This window comes from Rattus norvegicus, chromosome 9 (assembly GCF_021556685.1).
Source record: "Rattus norvegicus strain SHRSP/BbbUtx chromosome 9, alternate assembly SHRSP_T2T, whole genome shotgun sequence".
NCBI classification, from domain to species: Eukaryota; Metazoa; Chordata; class Mammalia; order Rodentia; family Muridae; genus Rattus; species Rattus norvegicus.
Window position 1 is genome coordinate 28007348 of NC_141542.1, and position 20593 is coordinate 28027940.

At 47.4% G+C, this 20593-nt stretch overlaps 1 protein-coding gene across 2 annotated transcripts; it reads left to right on the forward strand.

The window, feature by feature from the left end:
- The first annotated feature begins 2217 nt into the window (after window positions 1-2217).
- On the forward strand, window positions 2218-17614 carry LOC148003613 (triggering receptor expressed on myeloid cells 1-like). Of its 2 annotated transcripts, XM_087568138.1 has the most exons (4): window positions 2218-2578; window positions 2820-3149; window positions 6283-6466; window positions 15904-17614. In XM_087568138.1, the coding sequence occupies exons 1-4, from the start codon at window positions 2521-2523 to the stop codon at window positions 16001-16003; spliced, it is 672 nt and encodes a 223-aa protein (XP_087424264.1). In that variant the 5' UTR covers window positions 2218-2520; the 3' UTR covers window positions 16004-17614. The 2 variants fall into 2 exon arrangements, with proteins under 2 accessions (XP_087424264.1, XP_087424266.1); XM_087568140.1 differs by lacking the exon at window positions 6283-6466 and having other exon boundaries at window positions 15904-17602.
- The last annotated feature ends 2979 nt before the right edge of the window (window positions 17615-20593 follow it).

Sequence of the window (20593 nt, forward strand, 5' to 3'; positions counted from 1 at the left end):
AAAATTAAGATGAGGACTTGTGGCCTTGTTGAAATAGGTGTGGCCTCATTAGAGTGGGTGTGGCCTTGTTGGAGTGGGTGTGGCCTCGTTAGAGTGGGTGTGGCCTTGGAGTGGGTGTGGCCTCATTAGACTAGGTATGGCCTTGTTGGAGTGGGTGTGGCCTCATTAGAGTGGGTGTGGTCTTGTTGGAGTGGGTGTGGCCTCATTGGAGTGGGTGTGGCCTTGTTGGAGTGGGTGTGGCCTCTTCTGAGGAAATGTGTCCCTGGTGGTGAGCTTTGAGGTTTCAAATGCTCAATCAGATCCTCTCTCTCTTTCTTCCCTCCCCAACCCCCCCCCACTGCTGTCAATCCAGATGTAAGACCCTCTCTCAGGTCCTTCTCCAGCACCATGTCTGCCTCAATGCCCCCATGCTTCTCACCATGAGGACAAAGGACTAAACCTCTGAACTGTAGGCCAGTGAAATGTTTTCCTTCCTAAGAGCTGCTGTGGTTGTGGTGCCTCGTCATAGCAGGCACCTGAACCCCGCCCCCTCACGTGTGTTCATACGACGGTGGGGCTCTGTGAGCCAGCAACACATGAGAGCTGTTCACTCTGATCCCTCCCCACTTGGGGACTCATGGTAGGGACACTGGGAACAGGAGTGCAGTAGACACCTATTCCTCAGCTCCTGCAGCCTGCATGGCTCCCCTTTTTCTCAAACCCCAACCCAGTCTCCTTCTTCCTGCCTTTCTTTCTTGAGCTCCAGCAGAGCCAGAACCAAAGGAGAGTTAGGTCTGGGGGCTGGGGGGCTCAGCCATCAAGGGTACCAGACAGGCCAGGAATGCTGCCTGCCTTGGAGAGGCAACAGGGGCTGAAGACCCCTGCACGAGCTTGCTTGTTTTTGTGCACTGAGAGTGGAGGAGTAACCCTGTGGCCACAGCTGTGCAGGCTCCCGTAGAGTTTACATAGTGGCTGCAGAATGCGTGCCTTGATCTGCTTACTGGGAAGGATGCTGCCAGGTCTGGCCTCAGCAGCCTTGGACTTCCTGTTCCATAGTGGGAGTGGTGAGGAGTCACCGCAGAGTGCCCTTCAGCGGCAGAATGTCACCTTGTCAATGCTCAACTCCCTCTAGACATCCTGCCTTGCCACTGACTGATTGACACTGGTACCTCAAGGCTTGAAACCCCTTTGCCAACCTGATCAAAGGCTTTCCCACCTCTTAGACCTCCTCACAGGGTGACCTGTGCTTCCTTGGTGCCAGCATCACTACCCACTCCTCTGTCCCTTTCTTCCCCAGAGCCCATCACAAGTCCTGTGCCAATCTGGATCAACCCTTGTTCCCGGGCATCCTACCTGAAACACTGCATTGCCATTTAAAGGTTTCCCCACTATCATAGGCTTTTAAAATTATGTTTATTTGTTTATTTTGGGAAAGGTTCTCATGTAACCTTGACTGAACTTGCTGTGTAGCCAAGAATAAACTTGCCTCGCCATCTTCCTGCCTCTACCTCCTAAGTTCTAGGGTGATAATCAGGCACCCTCATGCCTGATTTTCCCCTTACTCATCTGATAACTGTGAATAGCCTGTAGCTATTGATATTCCCTAGCTCATGTAATGAAAGGTGGATTTATTTACTTTAAATTTTTCACGGTGGGGAACTGAGGGCACGTGTGTTGGGAATTGGGTCTCTCTTTCCAGCCTATGGGTCTTGGGGTTCAATCTCAGGTTCTCAGTCTTGGTAGCCAGTGTCCTTACCTGCTGAAGATCTCGCTGTCCTGTGACAGCTCGTTTAAAAATGTGTGTGATGGCTACATTGACTTCTTAGCAGTGAGTGTGGCATGTTGGGGAGCTGGGTGTATGGGGGTGACACGGGGCCTGGGGCTCCATTCTGAAGTCTTCTATCATGCCCAGGTTTCCCACCCCCACCCTGACCAGGCTCCTTCCCACCCCCTTGTTCTTCTGTTCCTGAGAGTAAATGTCATCTCCTTTCCTCTCATCACCTCTGCTCCGCATGGGACAGGAGGGCTGGTCGAAAAGTTCTGATCCCTGAGCGAAAGCTGGGCTTGGAGTTCTAGCCAGGTCTCCAAAGGGCCTCTAATTCTGTCATCTACCTTCAGTGGGTCCATCTTGAGTGGATAACAGAGACTTTAAGCTGAAGAGGAAGTGGGAGAATGGGGGTGGGGGAGGAGAAATGAGCATTCTCTTAGGGGGAGGAGAAATGAGCATTCTCTTACTTCACTTTCCTCAGGCTTTCTCAGCCCTCAGCCCTGGCCTTATGAGGCAGGAGATCACAGAGTCTCTGAGAGCCTTTACCTAGTTCAGTACAGGGACCTAGACTCAAAGCCTGTAGCTGATGGATACACAGGACCACACTGGCCTTACCTATCTTCCCTCGTGTCCACAGAGGTCTCCGGCTTCCTCAGCAGTTCATGCAGGACTGGCTGTGGTGGCTCCTGAATCCTGTCCAGGACTGCTCTCCTCTCTTCAGAGCATCCCTCCGTTCTTGCTCCCACCCCCTCTCTCAGGAAGAGAACTGAACGATGGCCTGGGAGGCCACATACCTGCTCTCCTCAATGCTGCTGCTGCTCCTGGCCTCAGGTGAGGACAGGGGACAAGGACAGAGGGAAGGAACCAGGTTGCTAAGAGGGCAGGGGGCAGGAGGTGTGCACAGTGGGGCTCTGTGCTTGGGAAGGCAGAATACATGGCGGGTTGTGGCCAGTCATTGGCTGTAAGAAAATTCTGAGCATAGACACAAAGAGGGGTCACCCCCTGAGAAGGGAGCCTATTTTCTCCTGCTGCTGCAGAGGATGGGGCTCTGACACGAAGCGTGTATTTCCAGGCTCCTGGGCACAGGACCCAGAGGTATTTCGAACATGGGAGGGCAAGACTGTTTCTGTGACATGCTGGCATAATCCGGGATACCGCTTCAATGAGAAGTTCTGGTGTAAGGAAACATCAGAAGTCGCTTGTCAACCTTTAGTGTCGAGTGTCAGCAGAGGTGCTGAGAAGCTAAGACTCTCCATCCAGGAAGATTCTCGGTTCAGCTTCTTCACTGTCACCATGACTGAGCTAGAGACGGCCGACTCGGGCATCTATCACTGTGGGTTCTTTGGAAATCAAAGAAACTTCATCTATATTCTCAGAACTATTCACCTGGTGGTATCAAAAGGTGAGCTTCCCCTTTCTATGTCGTTTTTAAGCCTTCCTGAGTAACAAGTCTTGAGATTGGAGAGGACTCAAGAGACTGCGTCCTCTAGTAGAGGGGTTGTCAACCTATGGGTCAAAAGCCCTACTGGGATCACATATCAGATATTTACATTGTGATTCATAACAGTAGCAAAGCTGGGGATTTAGCTCAGTGGTAGAGCGCTTACCTAGGAAGCGCAAGGCCCTGGGTTCGGTCCCCAGCTCCGAAAAAAAAAAAAAAAAAAAGAACCAAAAAAAAAAAAAAAAAAAGCTTAAGCTCATAACAGTAGCAAAATTACAATTATGAAGTAGCAATGAAATATCTTTATGATTGGGGGTTTCACAACTTGAAGAAGTGTGATAAAGAACGACAGCATTAGGAAGTTTGAGAATGCCTAGGTGCTCTGGTAGCTGAAAACTGACCCCTCCCACAAGGCCATCAATTTGCTAAATTTGGGGCCAACCCTAGGAAGCTTGCTGGCCTCTGAGGACACTGGTAAGAACTGAACATTTTTGCTGCTGTTGCTAACAGAAATCTTCCATTTGGTTTTTAAATATCTAATTTTAATTGTATGTGTGTACATGCTCATGCTATGGCAGACATGCAAATGTTCTTTTGGGATTCAGTTCTCTCCTTCTACCATGTGGGCTAAACTTAGGTCATCAGGCTTGGCACAGAGAACCTTCATCTGCTGAGCTATCCCATCTACACTATTAATGTGGAAGAATCTTAAAGTTCCCTAAGGCTTTCACAAGCTTCCATTCCTGAGTGTTCCTTGCCTATAATTCCATGAGAGCCCTCTCCAGGGCCGGTGGGCTCCAGCACACCATTACCTCAGAGCAGAGGGAGGTGGTCACATGACAGAGAGGAGGCAGAGAGACAGTAAAGGAGACTCTGGAGTGAAAGATGTGAGTCCTCATCCTGGATCCACCATTAATAAGTAAGAACCTGTGAGCTTTGGCATGGCAGCCCTGAGACCTTCACTGGTCCCTAGACCCCTTCACAGCTCATTCTGAACACTGCAGAGGTACCAGGCTCCTTGCATTTGTCTATGATGTTCAGAGCTTCAACAGAGCCCTCTCCATGATGCCTACACATTTGGTCAAGTAAGTACCTGAAGGTCAGTCCCATCCGAGCTTTGACCCCAAGTCTATTCCATGTAGAAGACATATTAGGTATCATGGTAGTTTGAATGAACTACCCATGGGCTCCCACAGTAGTAGAGGTGTGGCCTTGTTGGAGGAAGTTGAAGTCATGAGCGTGGGCTTTGAGGTTTCAGATGCTTGTCAGGTCCAGGGTTCCTCTTTCTTCTTGCTGCCTTCAGATCCAGATGTCTCCAGCACCATGTCTACCCACAGGGCCCTTTGAGTCCCTCCAAGATGATCATGGACTAAACCTCAGAGCTGCAAGCCAGCCCCAGTTAATTGTTTTCCTTTGTAAGAATTGTCATAGTCATGGTGTCTCTTCATAGCAATGGAAGCCCAAATTGAGACAAGTGTAAAAAGTATGTGGCGTGTTCAAATGTAGTGCAGGCAGGACTGGAAAGACAGCTCTGCTGGTGTAGGGCCTGACATGCACATGGGGGTTCTAACCTCAGTTCTAACATTAAAAAGCCTGAGGTGGTGGCCTACACTAATAATAGATCCTTGAGACACACTGGCCAGCCAGCCTAGCTAAATCAGCAAATTTCAAGAAAAAGATGAGACACTCTGCCTCAAAAAATAAGGTACCCTGAAGGATGACACCTGAGGTTGCTATCTAGCCTCTACATGCATGTACACCCTCACACATGTATATGCACACTCACATGACAATTTCTATGCACGCAGACACAGGGATCATTTAAAGCGTTTGAGTTCCATGGGCCACATGTCTCGTGGCTCTTGCAAATAAAAAAACAAAATGAGACACGACTCTCTCTGAGCTCTGAGGAAAACCAATTCATACTTCAGCCATCCTTTCAGGCTTCCGGAGTACACGCTGATGGTGTATAGAGAGAGCTAGGTCAGGTAAGGATACCTTGGAGGCCAGGGTTTCTAGCAGCCTGGCTTTCTCCCACAATCTTCATCTGAGTTTCAGGACAATAAGAAGTGGATTTCCCTTGGGTAGCACAGTTCAGTAAAAGGTAAGCAGTGGACTTGGAAGACAGTCGGGTCCCATTTCCCAGATCTCTAACTAGAAGTTACATTCTTAGGAAGCCTCTTGCAATCTACCCTCCTGCTCCCAAGATGCCATCGGTGGCCTTACCTTGGGCTTCTAAACTGTGCATCGCAGGCCTTGCTGTGGGCACAAACAACTTAAAGGTCTTATTTCAAATGCAGACCCTGCCTCAGTAGACTAGAAGTGACACTTGCTTATGAGGAAAAAGTCTCTAGGCTCACTTCAGTAGTGACAAACATACTTACAAGTCCCCACTATGAAATCTGAGTTCTCTGAGAAATAGCCTGTGCCTTGCAGGGCTCTACATCCCCAGCAAGTAACAGTGGATGTGTCAGGGATGGCAGAGAGCAAAGGAACAGGCCTCACTTCCTAGAACCAGGAGAATCTGTGCCAACCCCAAGACGGGGCTCAGTTGCAATACACCAGTAAAGGACAGGCTGAGAGTGATGTGACTTCCACAGGCAGAGGGAACAATGTCAGGAGAGCATGGGGCTGGTGGAGAGTGAGCTGCAGGCAAGAGAATTCCCAACTCAAAGGACCAAGAACTCTTTCCCCATTCCCCTCCCCTCTTCCTCCTTTTCTCCTTCCGTTCCGCTTTTATTGCCTCTGACTCAGGATGACTTCATACTCTTTCTTTGGAGTTTAGCAAAAGAAAACCTTGTTTCTTGGATGGCAATGTTTATTTCCATCCTCAGCTCCATTGCTTTTCACCTGCTCATCTGTCCATCTGTCCATCATTCTTTCCGTTATCCATCAATCTATATTTACATACATACATTTGTTCCTCCATCCATTATCCATCTATCTATCTATACATACATACATACATACATACATACATACATACAAACAAACATACATACATCTCTCCCGCCATCCATCTCTCATCCATCCCTCCATCTTTCCGTCCATCCACCCACCTACCCATTCATTATCTATACATGTCTTCCTGCAGTTTCTTCAGATGTGTCCATTCCTGACATCATTCCTATTGAAAAGCTGACTGCGGTTTCCATCCTCGTTACCACAAAATACTCGCCCAGTGACACAACTACGACCCCATCCCTACCCAAGTCCACTGCTGTTGTTTCCTCTCCTGATCCTGAAGTCACCGTCAAAAATGGGACAGATCCTACCAGGTATAATTTCTTGGCTCCTGGCTTGGACACCCTTCATTTCATCATCCTTGTGTTGAGAGGATGTGGGAATGAGGATGTGGGGTGGGTGGAGCAGGATCAGATTTGAGTCACTTCAGTCTCTGTAGATATTTCAAGACATGGAGGAGGTGACTGGCTGTATAGGAGGCTCCTGTCCTCCCTAGCTCGCTCTCATGTTTTCTTGCACATCAGAGTAGTGGGGGGGATGGAAATGGCATTTTTGATGAATGCTGTTACTCCTGCCAACCCAGAAGCAGGACAGATTCTAGACCATATGTGTATGTAACATTGGGTGAGCCAGGGACCCTGTGACCCAACAGTTCCGAGGGACGCTGTTGGAATCCCAGATCAAAGCTAGAGGAGGCTACCAACTGCCTCCCTGGATATTGTATGACAACCATCACTAGTACTGCTCAGTCATTCTGTTTGACTTTACTTATTTGTTTCATTTGATTTTAATGATGGTGGGAGCACCCTCCCATAGACACAAGGCACATACTACCATAGACTGAAGGAACGTCAGTTTGTGAAGTGGTTTGCACTTTTTTCTGTTTGTACTTCTAGGGATTAAACTCGCCAGAGCTCCTGGTTTCTGTATAAGCTAAAATAAGGTTTTTCAGGAGATTGTTAACCCATGATTATGTCAGTCACCTTTCATCTTTGTATGAGCGCCTGAGACAATAGGTTTAACGGAGGATGGGTGTACTTTGTCTCCAAGTTCTAGAGGTTTCAGTGCATGGCTTTGGGATCACAGAGAACACAAGATATACCCACAAGGCATATCATGTCACCTATATTCCCAGTATCTGCACCCTCTTCTGGCTCTCATGGGCAGACATTTCACCTACACAGTGCATAAACATATCAGGCAAGCACACATATACATAAACAAGAATAAATAAAAGATTTGCAGATGATCCCCAATGTTGAAATGGGGTGGTGGTACTGCAGGGCGGCCATCTTGGGTTTAGTTTATTAAAACATTTCCTCTATGGCCGATCATTGGCTCAGAGAATGGGCTAAGGATGCACAAGAATCTGTTTCCATCTTCAGCATCTAGAAAAAACATATTCCTAGCAAATTAGATGTGGTGCGTTCATGGTACTCATTTCTCTGAGAGTGTAGACTCCTGTTCCAGGCTTGGAGGCAGGCCTAGTGTTTCCCCTCTTCGCATTGTTTGCTTGGTACCAGGTCAAGTGTCTGGCACAGGGTAGGTACTTATTCAGCCTTCACGGACTCAATAACATTTGCAATCTAGTGAGTGTTAGCACTGATCTTTCTTTTCTTTTTAAAAATATTAACTTTTCATTGCACCTGCGTGCGTGCGTGCGAGCGTGTGTGTGTGTGTGCATGTGTGTGAGTGTGTGTGTGCATGTGTGTGAGTGAGTGTGTGTGTGAGTGTATGTGTGTGTGCATGTGTGTGTGAGTGTGTGTGTGAGTCTGTGTGTGTGAGTGTGTGCGTGTGTGTGAGTGTGTGAGTGTGTGAGTGTGTGAGTGTGTGTGTGTGTGTGTGTGTGTGTGTGTGTGTGTGTGTGTGTAAATTGTACACCTGAGTTCAGGTGCTTGAATAGACTGCAGAGGCATCTGATCCCTTGGGGTTAGAGTTACAGTAAGCTGTGAGCTGCCCAATATGGCTGCTGGGAAATGTAACTCAGGCCCTCTGGAAGGGCAGTATATGCTCTTAACCACTGAGCCATCTTCCCAGAAGTTACTTTTTCTTCCTTGCCTTTATTTTCCAAGGCACAGGAGGCAGGCGCCCTGCTCACATTCTGACTACCACTGTACCTCTTCCACCCCCTAACTTTATCCAGTGTAGATATTACGTGGGATCATGCACCAGTTCTGATCATTTTGGTCAGAGTCCAGACAGGACAGCAGCAGCCATCCCAGCTGTCCGTACAGAGAATTCTGGGATTCAATGAGTTCTCTGCCTGTGTGACAGAAGAGCAGAGCCCCTGCCCTGTTGATGGGCAGGCATTGTAGGGAGCCCCCTCCTCCTGTGGCAGGGACTTCCTCATAGGTAGGGCATGGGAAAGTAAACCTCATGAAAATGTCTAGGAAGTAGTCCTTGGAAGAGTCATTAGGGAAATGAGGCTGGGCAGGGAAGGAAATCAATAAAGGGTCATAAACAGGGCCAGCTTCCCAGGTGTGCTGTAGTGTGGGTCACACAACAGAGTCTGGTGAACACCTGAACTTGCTTCTATCAGAGGCAGAAGGCCTGGTGTGTTCATACCCCTGCATCCAGTCATTGGGTGAGGGCAGCCCTAAGCAGTGCATGGGTACATGGTGTTTGTCTTAGTCAGGGTTTCTGTTCCTGCACAAGCATCATGACCAAGAAGCAAGTGGGGAGGAAAGGGTTTATTCAGCTTACACTTCAATGTTGCTGTTCATCACCAAAGGAAGTCAGGACTGAAACACACAAGTCAGGAAGCAGGAGCTGATGCAGAGGCCATGGAGGGATGTTACTTACTGACTTGCTTCCCCTAGCTTGCTCAGCTTGCTCTCTTATATAACCCAAGACCACCAGCCCAGGGATGGCAGCACCCACAATGGGCTGGGTCCTCTCCCCTTGATCACTAAGTGAGAAAGTGCCTTACAGCTGGGTCTCATGAAGGCATTTCCACAAGGGAGGCTCCTTTCTCTGTGGTAACTCCAGCTTGTGTCAAGTTGACACACAAAACCAGCCAGTACAGAGACCTAGCACCTCAGGGGCCCCACAGTCTGTGCAAAGTCTGGGAAAGAGATAGGTGAAGTGCTGCCCTGAGGATGTGCCCTGCAGCCCAGTGCATGACAACAGCTCACAGCTCCAGGAAACACAAGAGAACCCTGGCAGCCTTGACTTGGGAAGCAGTGCAGTTAGCCAAGGCCAGAAGCAGGGCCTTTCTAGCAGCAGGTTCCTCTGGGGGCCGAGGCTGGCACCAGGGAAGGTACTGTGGCGACCACAAGATGAGAGACAGGAGCCAGCCTCCCTGCACTGGTTACCGCTCCAGCTCTGTCAACTGCTGACCTTACCAAGTGGCCTTGGGGATATTGTCACCCTGATAGGAGACAGGCAGGAGGCTGGAGAGGGTGTCAGCACAGAGGGGCATGTAACCCCAGTCTATCAGCATTTGCATGACTACATGAACTTCTTCCAAGATTATTATTTTGATTTATTCTTTAACTGAGCTCAATTCCATTTCCTAGTGATTTTCCATGATACCTCCACCATATCTATCTATCTATCTATCTATCTATCTATCTATCTATCATTTATCAATTATTTCTATATCTATACTGTATCATGTAGTTTCTACTACCTCACTTAAAGCTCAGGGCATATCTCTCTTTTTTTTTAGATTTTATTTATTCATTTTATATATGACGAGTACACTGTCACTGTCTTCAGACACACCATAAGAGGGCATCAGATCTTGTCACAGATGGTTGTGAGCCACCATGTGGTTTGGGGGATTTGAACTCATGACCTCTGGAAGAGCAGTCAGTGCTCTTAACCACTAAGCCATCTCTCCAGCACCAGGGCATATCTCATGACCAGCCACCACCCTGGTTCCCTTGGTTTCGTGGACGGAAGACGTGTGTGTGTGTGTGTGTGTGTGTGCGCGCACACACACACACACACACACACACACACACACACACGCTCATTTTTAACCTGCCATATGGTTCAGTAGCTGGCCTCTTTTAAACCTTTACTCCTTGCTCAACACTAAAAATCTGCCCTCAGCTTAGCTGTGTTTCTAATCTCCTGCCTGCTACCCCAGGCCCTATCAGGGATGTGGCTAAAGTCACTCAACGTGAGATCTCACATGGCTGAGGGCTCTCTTTCCCCCTGAAGCATGGTGAATTCCCTTTCCCTATTCCTGCCTGCCTGTAGGAACCTAGAAATTCCACCTTTTCTTCCCAGTCATTGACTGGGGTCATCTTTATTGATTGATCAAGAACCAGTTGGAGAACAGGACCATCAGGATCACATGGAAATTTCCAATCAAAGCATCATAACCACCCCCTACACTACATATACTATATATCTATACATATATCTAATCTATATCTCTATGTGTCTAACCTATAGGTCTAGACCTCTACACTTCTACATTTCTATATGTCTAATCACTAGCCATGGTTGGAGCAGGGCTGTAGTGTGTGCTCAGACCAGCAGGACTTTACACTGCTCTGTATAACTACACTACAGGGTTACCCACTAAGCTTTAGTTAGTAAGCAGGTCATTGACCAAGCCATTCCATTCTTTTTTTTTCTATTCTTTTTTTCGGAGCTGGGGATCGAACCCAGGGCCTTGTGCTTGCTAGGCAAGTGCTCTACCACTGAGCCAAATCCCCAACCCAAGCCATTCCATTCTTATTTATTTACACAAGGTCTCATCTTGTTGCCCATGCTGCCTCCTGTGGATTTGTGATCTTCTGGCCTCAGCTCACCAATGCTGGGATTATGAGCATGAACCATTTCTGGCTTTGTTAGCCAGTATGTTGTTATATGTAGAGCGTATGATGGCCTTGTGCTTACATGTAAGCAAGCACTGGGGAACCAGTCGTGCTAAACATGCATTGCTGTCTCTTCAAAGGAAGAGATGAAAAGCCTGCCTTCTGCCAGAGATCAGGGAGTGGTCACCTCTCTCCTCACAACCCTACCCATGTGGTTAAGTCACACCTGCCTGGCTGCCCCCTCCCCACCACAACTGTTACGTTTATCTCAGTCATTCACCCAACATCCTCATCTCGAGCACTGTTTCTCAGGCAATAGAACCCATCTTTATGGAGCATGTCATTTGTACTTTGGAACTGAGAATGGGATCCACAATGGAGGTGTTAGAGGAAGGATTGAAGGAGCTGAAGGGGTTTGCAACCCCATAAGAACAACAATACCAACCAACCAGAGCTCCCAGGAACTAAGCCACCACCTAAAGAGTACACAAGGGCAGACCCATGGCTCCAGCTGCATATGTAGCAGAGGATGGCCTTGTTGGGCACCAATGTGAGGAGAAGCTCTTGGTCCTGTCAAGGCTGGATCTCCTAGTAAAGGGGAATGTCAGAGCAGGGAGGCAGGAAGGGGTGGGTGGTTGGGTGGGGAAACACCCTCATACAAGAAGGGGGAGGGGGAGGAGATAGGGGGTTTATTGATGGGAAACTGGAAAAGGGGATAAGATTTGAAATGTAAATAAAAATATCCAATTACAAAAGAAAAAGAAAATACAGAGAGAGAAAAAAAAGAGTTTCGGTATCATCATGTTATATAAGCTTTGTTGTATACACAGGATTGAGTTAATTACAATCAGGAACCTCTTTTTTCTAATTGTGCTGTAGTTAAGTTTGCCTAAAACAAACTGCTCAGGGTCAGACTTCTAAGTTTCAACTAACACCAGCCACTGAATTTGTGGATCCAGCTGTCCTTCTTGCCTCACGCAGATGGACACTCTGCTGGCCATGGATTTGCAGAGACCCCCACAAGTATATGTCATAAATACTCCATGTGGCCTCCCTGTGATTCACTGTCACCTGTTCCTTTTGTCTCTGTGTCCTATCATGCAGAGTCTGTGTGTCCTCATCTGTTTCCCTATCTGCCCAGGGTCAGGCAGGGCTCGTTCTTCTCTGTGGGTCTATTTTCTAAGTCTACCTGGAACTTGGAGAACCATTTTGCTAAACTCATGACAAGTCCAAAGTGGGCTTTTCAGTGACGTTGGGTTCTTCCTGGTTTATGAATGGGAAAATGAGGCTAAGGTGCAGTGACTGTCCCCAGAAGAGGGTCAGAAGGCTGACCACAGAGATCACTTCCCTAGATGTGGTCCTCACTCATTTCACAGAGAAGGTTAAGATGCTGGGTTAACCCTTCCTCCTTCATTCATCTTCCGGACCTGAGCTCTGTGCTCTCCACAGCACGCATTTCTAATTGGTAATGCCAGGAAGTGACCCTCTGAACTGCACAGGGCCAGAGGCTGTGGGGAAGCTGTAGGAAGGACCTGGATTGAAAGATGGTGTGGGAGTGTGGGTGGCCACTGCACCGACCTTGAGGTGATGTGACTTACAGAGGCAGCCGGAACAGTGCCAGGGAGAGGATGGGGCCGCTGGAGAGTGAGCACCAGCCAGCGATAGAATTATTGCCACAACTCAAACTGCCCAGAAATCTTTTCTCATGCCTCTTCCCACCCTTCCTCCTTTTCTCCTTCCATTCTTTCTTTTTTACTATCTCTGGCTGAGGATGACTCTGCACTATTTCTTTGGATTTTGGTAAAAGAAAACCTTGCTTCTTCCGTAGCAGTGTTAGTTTCTATCCTGAGCTCCATTTTCTCTCTCCACCAATTATCTTTCCACTTCTCACCCATCCATTTATCTGTCCATTCCATGTGCCATCTTGCAGGTGATTCAAGTACTACTGTCTATTGCAGGTTTCCAACTTTGAGAGCTCATACACGTAGTCCCACACAGGACCCACTCTCCATTGCCAAGTCAACCGTTGTTGTCCTCTCTCTCCAGACCCTGACGTCAACTTCACAAACATGACAGGTGTTACCAATATGTTTTCAGGCCACCGGGCTCTTTGTTTGAATACGTTTTGTCCCCAGCCCTTGCCCAGAAAAAATGTGGGAGATAAGAATGAAGCCAGGGAGGGGAAGGCTGAGGCAGGAGTGAACTCAAGTCACCCCAGTCTGTGTAAAAATTCCCAGAGAGCTGACAGGTGGTGACTGACTGGGAAGGAGGATCATGTCCTCCCCAGCTCACCTTCTACATTTCTTTTACACCAGAGTAGTAAAAGGAAGGAAGTGGCATATTTGACGAAGCCCATCTGCCCTGCCAACCTAGGAGTGTAATGATGTAGTGAAATACCCTGAGCCTGTGTTCTCATGGCAGGTAAACTGCGTGACTTCGAACAAGTCGGGAACCTCTGTAGCTTTAGTTTCCTGTAGTGGAGGGACACCAGAGCAGAAGGGACACTAGAGCAGAGGGGGAGGGACACACAACTCTTTTTTGGAAACAAGATCTGTGTAGCCTTGGCTGTCCTTGACCTCTGTGTTGACCAGGCTGGCTGTAAACTCGAGTGCTGCCCCCAAGTGCTGGGATTCAAGGCATTTGCCACTGTGCCTGCCGAGTCCCTCAGCTCTTACAGCTATGGTGAGGACTCTCTTGAGTTTTTTGCTTTTGTTTTGCTACGCTTTGCTTTGCTTTGCTTACTTAGTTTGTTTTCTTGTTTGATTTCAACACTGGTGTGAGCACCTTATTCTACATGGACGGAATGACAATTTCTGGACATAAATTCTCACCGTTGTTGTTGTTTTTGTTGTTGTTGTTACTAAAGCCGGGGATGGAAATTAGGGCCTCACCCATGCAAATAGATGCGTTCCCTCCAAGCTCCACCCCTAGCCACTGGTCTCTGGGTTTTAGAATAAGATTTTCAGATTTCTATCAGGCAATTGTGTTGGCCAGCTTCCCCTCACTGTAACAGACCCTGCAGGCTAATCAATTTATAAAGATGAGAGGAGCCTAGTTTGTCTGGGAGCTGTAGAGGCCTCAACACACGGCTTTGAACCTGGGACAGGCAGCACGTGGCAAAGCCTTTCTCCATAGCCGGGCTACGAAGAAAAAAAGAAGTGGAGACTGGGTCCCATTGTCTCCTTGAGGATGGGGGAATGGATAGATAATGGATATGTGTATGGAGAGGTGATGGCTGAAGAAACAGGTAGGAAATGCAATAACTAAATGGGTGAATGAATTGGTAGATATCACCAATGATTGATAGATATCACCAGTGATTGATACAAATCGCCAATGACCTGAAGTCTCCGATTAGTCCCAGTCTATCTCATCATCATAATTATCTCATGCTTCGTCGCGTCTGTTTTAGTAAGACTCTTGTTCTCTTGGTGCTGAGGACAGAACCCAAGGCTTCATGAGTCCTTAGCCCATGCTCTGAGCTCCACACGAGGCCCCAGCACAAATATTTTAAAATTCTAAGCCTGCATTGACTAACTTGCAGTAAACCTGACTCACTCTGCACTAAATAAGTTCCAAATTATGGATTTCAGAAGACGGCTTGTACGTGTGATGATATCTAGGGTAACATACATGCTCAAATTTTCATGGAAATTGTATAGGGATAAATAATTTTTTTAAATGGACTGCAGAGAGGACTCAGCAGTTAAGAGTACTTGCCGCCCTTGCAGAAGACCCGGGGTCAGTTCTGAGTGTTAATGTCAAGCAACTCACAACCACTTATATAATAACCAGTCCAGAGGCATCCCGCACCCTCTTCTGGCCCCTGTGGCCTCTGTGCTCACATGCACAAACCTGCATATGAGACACCACTATGTACACATGAATAAAAATAAAAATAAAAACTTAGAGAACTAAGAGTAATATCAATGACTAATAACTGACAAAGGATTGTGCTTCTCTGACTGATGGGAAATTTGGCATTTGTTGACATTAGAATCACGGATACTAGATACTGAGGTTGAAGGACAATCTTAGCAGACAAGATGATGATGTGCAGTGTAAATTTTAAATAATCTGCAAAATATGATGATCAGAAGGTGGCTGGTGTGGCTGATGATATACAGAGGGACATGTATGCTCAAATTCTCTGGGGAGATTATATACAGATAAATGATTTTTAAAACAGAATTAGTGTCATGCTAAAATAGGTCTACGCATGGATAAAGACTGGACAAGACGGTGAGGAGTCATTTTAGATTAGTCGGAATGAAGTAAACGTTTTCTCTCTGTGTTAATTCAGCATTTAAATGAAGATACATCAAAATTCAATAGGAAATGCATCAAGTTTGTGGCTCTTGATGCTGCTTATTGGTGTACGCTGGATCTGATGTGTTCTGCAGAGGCCCAAGTTGGTTTAGTCACCCGAGTGGCCCTCAGTCACTGAGGAGAGAGTAGTAGAAACTTCAGAAGGCTCTGTGTACTCTATGTGGCCCTTGTCTGATTCATTGTCATCTGCTCCTTTTGTCCCTGTGTCCTATCACACAGAGTCCGTGTGTCCTCATCTGCTTCCCTATCTGCCCAGGGTCAGCAGGGCTCGCTCTCCTCTCTGGGTCTATTTTCTACGTCTATTGCTCTCTACCTGGAACTTGGAGAACCATTTTGCTAAACTCATGACAGTCCAAAGTGGGCTTTTCAGTGACGTTGGGTTCTTCCTGGTTTATGAATGGGAAAATGAGGCTAAGGTACAGTGACTGTCTCCAGAAGAGGGTCTGAAGGCTGACCACAGAGATCACTTCCCTAGATGTGGTCCTCACTCATTTTGCAGAGAAGGCCAAGATGCTGGGTTAGCCCTACTTGTTTCATGCATCTCCCAGACCTGAGCTCTGTGCTCTCCACTGCCAGCATGTCTAATGTGGGACGATTCTGCTGCATGGGTGGCCATTGCAATGACCTTCAATCTCTTCTCTCTGCAGGGGCTGTGTATTCAGTGTGGTTCCCGTGGTCTGTGCACTTCTCATCAAGAATGTGATCTTCATCGTCTTATTTGCTGTCACACAGAGGTCATTTGGATGACAGATCTTGAAGCTACACAATAGTGACCTTCAGCCATGTCTCTCACAGAAGGAGCTGACATGGGGGGCTAAGGAGGACCTGTGACACGAATTGAGCCTGTAATCATAGGTGACATCTAAGGCTCAGGATGTCCCCACCTGGCCCTGCCCACCCTCCTCATCTCATCCATCATTTAGGGAACGTATTCTGCACCCTCAGGAAAGAGGAACCAATTCCTAGAACACTCTAGTCATTCCCCCTAAATAGGTGGGTTTGTCTGAAATAAAGACAGAGCAAAGTACTTCCCCCTGTCTCCTTTTGGGGCAGTCATGAAGATTATGGTTTCCATGCTATCCCCATCCCTCGTCCTTCCCCTGGATGGTACAATTCTAGCCACTGGGCAGGTCCCTTGCTCATGAAGCAGCCTGCACTCCCACCTCTGGGGCCTTCTGCTCTGGGAGTCAGACACTCAGATTTCTGCCTTCACCTGTGCTCCTCGGAACACTCCCAACCATGGATCAAGAAGACAAGATCCCACCTTGACAATAATGCAACTGGGAGAGAGGAATCAAGATAAACTGGGAAACTGCTGTTGCCTGGGAAACACCTAGAGAAGCAGATGGCATCTGTAGGTTTGGATCAGTACAGCACATCAACATGCTGTGCTCATTTTATCATTGACTCCTCAGTGCATCCCATGAGCGTCAAGGAGTGTGTGAGCAGAGTGAGGCTGCAGGAGTGAGGCCATCACCTCTTGGCAAGAATGAAATGTAGAGAGCTCCCTTGGTGAGACAGGGAGTTAGAGGCTCCAGAGGCAGGGGGATGGAGAGCCAGGCTCTGCTGCTAGCTGAATGCCTTTTGGCCTGGACTGAGGCAGGGGCCAGCATTGCAAGGGTCCCAACCCAAGCTGTCCCCCTGTGTGCCTCTGCCTCCCACCCACCTTCTTTCACCTCTCAGTCTCCTCCCAGGTACTCTATGGCTCAGGCGCTTTCTCTGGGACATATCAGCACTTTCTTGTTCCTATCTCTTTGGACTCTACAGGCAAAGTGGCCCCATGGGGCATGGGGGGAGGATGGTACATGAACTCATTCTACGTCAGCAATGGCTGGAGCCAACTTCATCCCAAGGTTCCCAAGAGCAAACACATCACCACATAGCATCCAGCTCATGTGATCTCACCCAGAAGGCTGAGGAGTGGCTGGACCCCTCATCTCAGGTCAGGAAAGCACATTCCTGTCAGGGAGACTTCCACCTCCTCCTGTGAAGATCCTAGGTCCTAAGGCATGCTTCAGTCTCATAAGGATGGTTCATTGTGAACATGGCTTTCTGTGTAATTCCCCCCCTGGGGTGGCATTGATGAGGCACGGGGTATTTACAGCCCTATGACATCTAGTGTGTCCGGAGAGGCCTCAGTGGAATTCATCTATGTTGGTGTTCTGGGTGGGTCTTTGGAGAATTGATCCAGAAAATGGTCACCTCAGTATGATGTATGATTTTTTGTGTGTTCCTAAAGAACCAAGCTGTTATTTCCTGGGCTTTTCCACCCAGGACTTCTCTGATCCCTGGAGTAATGACTCTGAGTCTTCTTGTTTATTAATAAATGCCTACATCATAAGCTTCAGCTTGTTCTCCAACCAGTTCTTAATTTATTCTAAGCTGAGTGCATCCACGTGGCTGGTTTTCTCTCATTGTCTTCTTTTTTTTTTTTTTTTTTTTTTTTTTTGGTTCTTTATTTCAGAGCTGGGGACCGAACCCAGGGCCTTGCGCTTCCTAGGTAAGCGCTCTACCACTGAGCTAAATCCCCAGCCCCTCTCGTTGTCTTCTTATGTCTGAGTTCCCAGAGCAAAATCTGTCACCTTTATTTCCCAGAATTCTCTCTCTCTCTCTCTCTCTCTCTCTCTCTCTCTCTCCCTCCCTCCCTTCCTCTCCCTCTCCCTCTTCCCCCTCCCCCTCTTCTCTCCTCCCCTCTCTCTCTCATCCCACCTCCTATTTCCTGCCTCAGCTCATTGGCCGCAGGCTTCTTTATTGACAGGCGATGCCTATAAGAGATTCTCTCTACACCAAGCAGGAGGCTTTGGTCCGGTCAAGAACCAGTTGGTGTAGTACTTGCCACGAACCCAGGATTGGTGCACAGAAACCATGTGGAAATGCTGGTTGCGATGTGGCAGACTTTAATTCCAGCTCTGTAGAGACAGACACGGGTCATTTCCTAGGTTTTGCTGGCCTGCAAGTCTAGCCAGGCTAGCTCGAGAGCCTGTGTCAAAGAGCAAATGTATGGCTCTTGAGGAGCAACATCCAAAGCTGACCACTGGTCTCCACATGCACTCTCCCAGAAATGCCTGCACACATGTTCTTTTAAATGCTAAGGGAGAGACTGAAGAAGACACCTAAGAGACCTCCTGCGCACATCGATTGGTAAACTTTAGGTGGTGGACACGGTCATTTTACCAAAAGCAATCTACAGATTAAATGCAGTTCCTATCAAAAGTCCAATGCAACTCTTCACAAAAATTGGATAAACAATCTTAAAATTAATTAATACAGAAGCATAAAAGACCCCTGTATGGCCAAAACAATCCTGAACAATAAAAACACCACCAGAAATATACTACAGAGCCATGGTAGCAGAACCAGTACAGTGCTGGCAGAAAACAAACAACACACACACACACACGCACACACACACACACACACACACACACACACACACACAAATGGATTCACTGATCGATAGAATAGACTTAAGGACCCAAATAGTCCATACATCCAGGGGAGGATGTAGCATCTTTAACACACCATGTCGGCAAACTGGTTATCTACATGTGATGAATGAAATTTGACCCTTCTCTCACTCTGTACATATGTACATCAATTCCAAGTGGATCAAGGATCTCAATATTAAACCCAGAACTCTGAAACGTCTAGAGGAAGACATCGGGTGTACACTATGGGATACAGGCCGAGGTAAGAACTTTCTGGATAGGACCGTGGTCACGCAGGAAATGGTGCCAACAGCCAACCTGTGGGACCTTATGAAGTTAAAAAAAAACCTCATTCATTGCAAAGGAAACTTAAGCATCTGAAGAGGCAGACAGCCTACTGAATGGGAAGCAGTTATTTCCAGCCGGGCATCTGACAGGATTGCTGTCCAGAATATACCAAGAACTAAAGCTCACAACTATATCAACCCAATTTAAAAATGGAAGTAAAACTAAACAGAGAGTTCTCAGAGAAGTGTAAATGGCTAAAGAATGGAGGGTTCTAAGATTTTGTTTCTATTTTCAACAGTATGTGTGTGTTCTGTGTGTGTGTGTGTGTGTGTGTGTGTGTGATCTGTGTGTGGGTATGTACACATGGGTGAAGTATCCATGGAGACCAGAAGAGAGCATTGGATCCCCAGAGCTAGAGTTCCAGGCATCTGTGAGCTACCCAGTGTGGGTGCTGGAAAGAGAACTCAGTCCTCTGTAAGAACAGTATATGTTTTCATCACTGTCGTTCGCCACCTCTCCAGCCCACTACAAAACATTAGTGTTCAAAGTCACTAGCTATCAGAGAAATACAAATTAGACCTGTCTTGAGCTGTCTTCTTGACCCAATCAGAATAGCTAAGACTAGGAAAACAAGCGTTTGGGGAGGATGTGGGGAAAGCATTCACTCACTATTGGGAGTGCCAACTGCTGTAGTCACTATGGGAATTAGCATGGCTCCTCAAGGAGCTAGAAATGCACTTGCCAGGTGGCCCAACTCTGCCCTTCCTGGCATATACCTAATGGACTCTGTTATATGAGGGAGACAGGGGCTCATTCATGTCCACTGCTGCTCTATTCACAATAACTAGGACAGAGAAATGGCCTAGATGTCCATCAACTAATGGCTGTATAACAAATGATGGTATCTCTATACAACGGAATTCCATTCAGTTGGAGAGAAAAATCCAGTTATGAAAAGTTCAGATAAATGGGTAGAACTGGAAAAAATTATACCACATGAGGTAGACCAGGCCCAGAGAGACAAACACAGCATGTTCTCTCTCATAGGTGAGTTCCACTGTCAAATCTTTAGAACTCTGAGTTTAACTTGGAGTTTCTGTGGGAGACAGGAAGTAAAAGAGCATCGGGAAAGGGAGAGAGATTATGGAAGAGGGGATGGAAGGACACAGGTTATAAAGGAAGTAAGGGGAGGCTTAGGTGAGGAGGGGAATAGGGTAACAAAGAGGAAACGGTAACCAACACTGAGTTATCTGAGAGCCATATTGAAACCCACTATTTTGTGAAGTGGAAGTTTCTGGTTTCTATAAAACTCAGTTGTGTCATGCAATGTGTTTCTGGAAGCTGTCTTGTGAGAGGGCACTTGATGTTTTGCTGAGAGCAGACCCTTGAGAGAGTGTGTGATGTTTACAAAGAGTATAAGTAGAACCCCACGGGTAATGAGAGGCTGCTCTTGCACCGCTACACCGTGCAACGCTTCGCTGGTCGTCACTGGTCTTTGCTGGTCTTCACTGGTCCTTATTGGTCTTCCCTTTTTAGAGAGAAACTCAGCAAAGGACTTCTCATGGTATTCTGGCTGATTCTGGACGACTCTGCTGGCTCATGCCGATTTGGCAGAGACTTC

What these genes read in the sequence shown, in the direction of transcription:
- LOC148003613 (XM_087568138.1), top strand. Translation starts at nt 2,521, where the DNA reads ATGGCCTGGGAGGCCACATACCTGCTCTCCTCAATGCTGCTGCTGCTC. An exon ending in GCTGCTGCTCCTGGCCTCAG is followed by an intron (nt 2,579 to 2,819) that starts GTGAGGACAGGG and finishes GTGTATTTCCAG; the next exon opens with GCTCCTGGGCACAGGACCCA. An exon ending in AATGGGACAGATCCTACCAG is followed by an intron (nt 6,467 to 15,903) that starts GTATAATTTCTT and finishes TTCTCTCTGCAG; the next exon opens with GGGCTGTGTATTCAGTGTGG.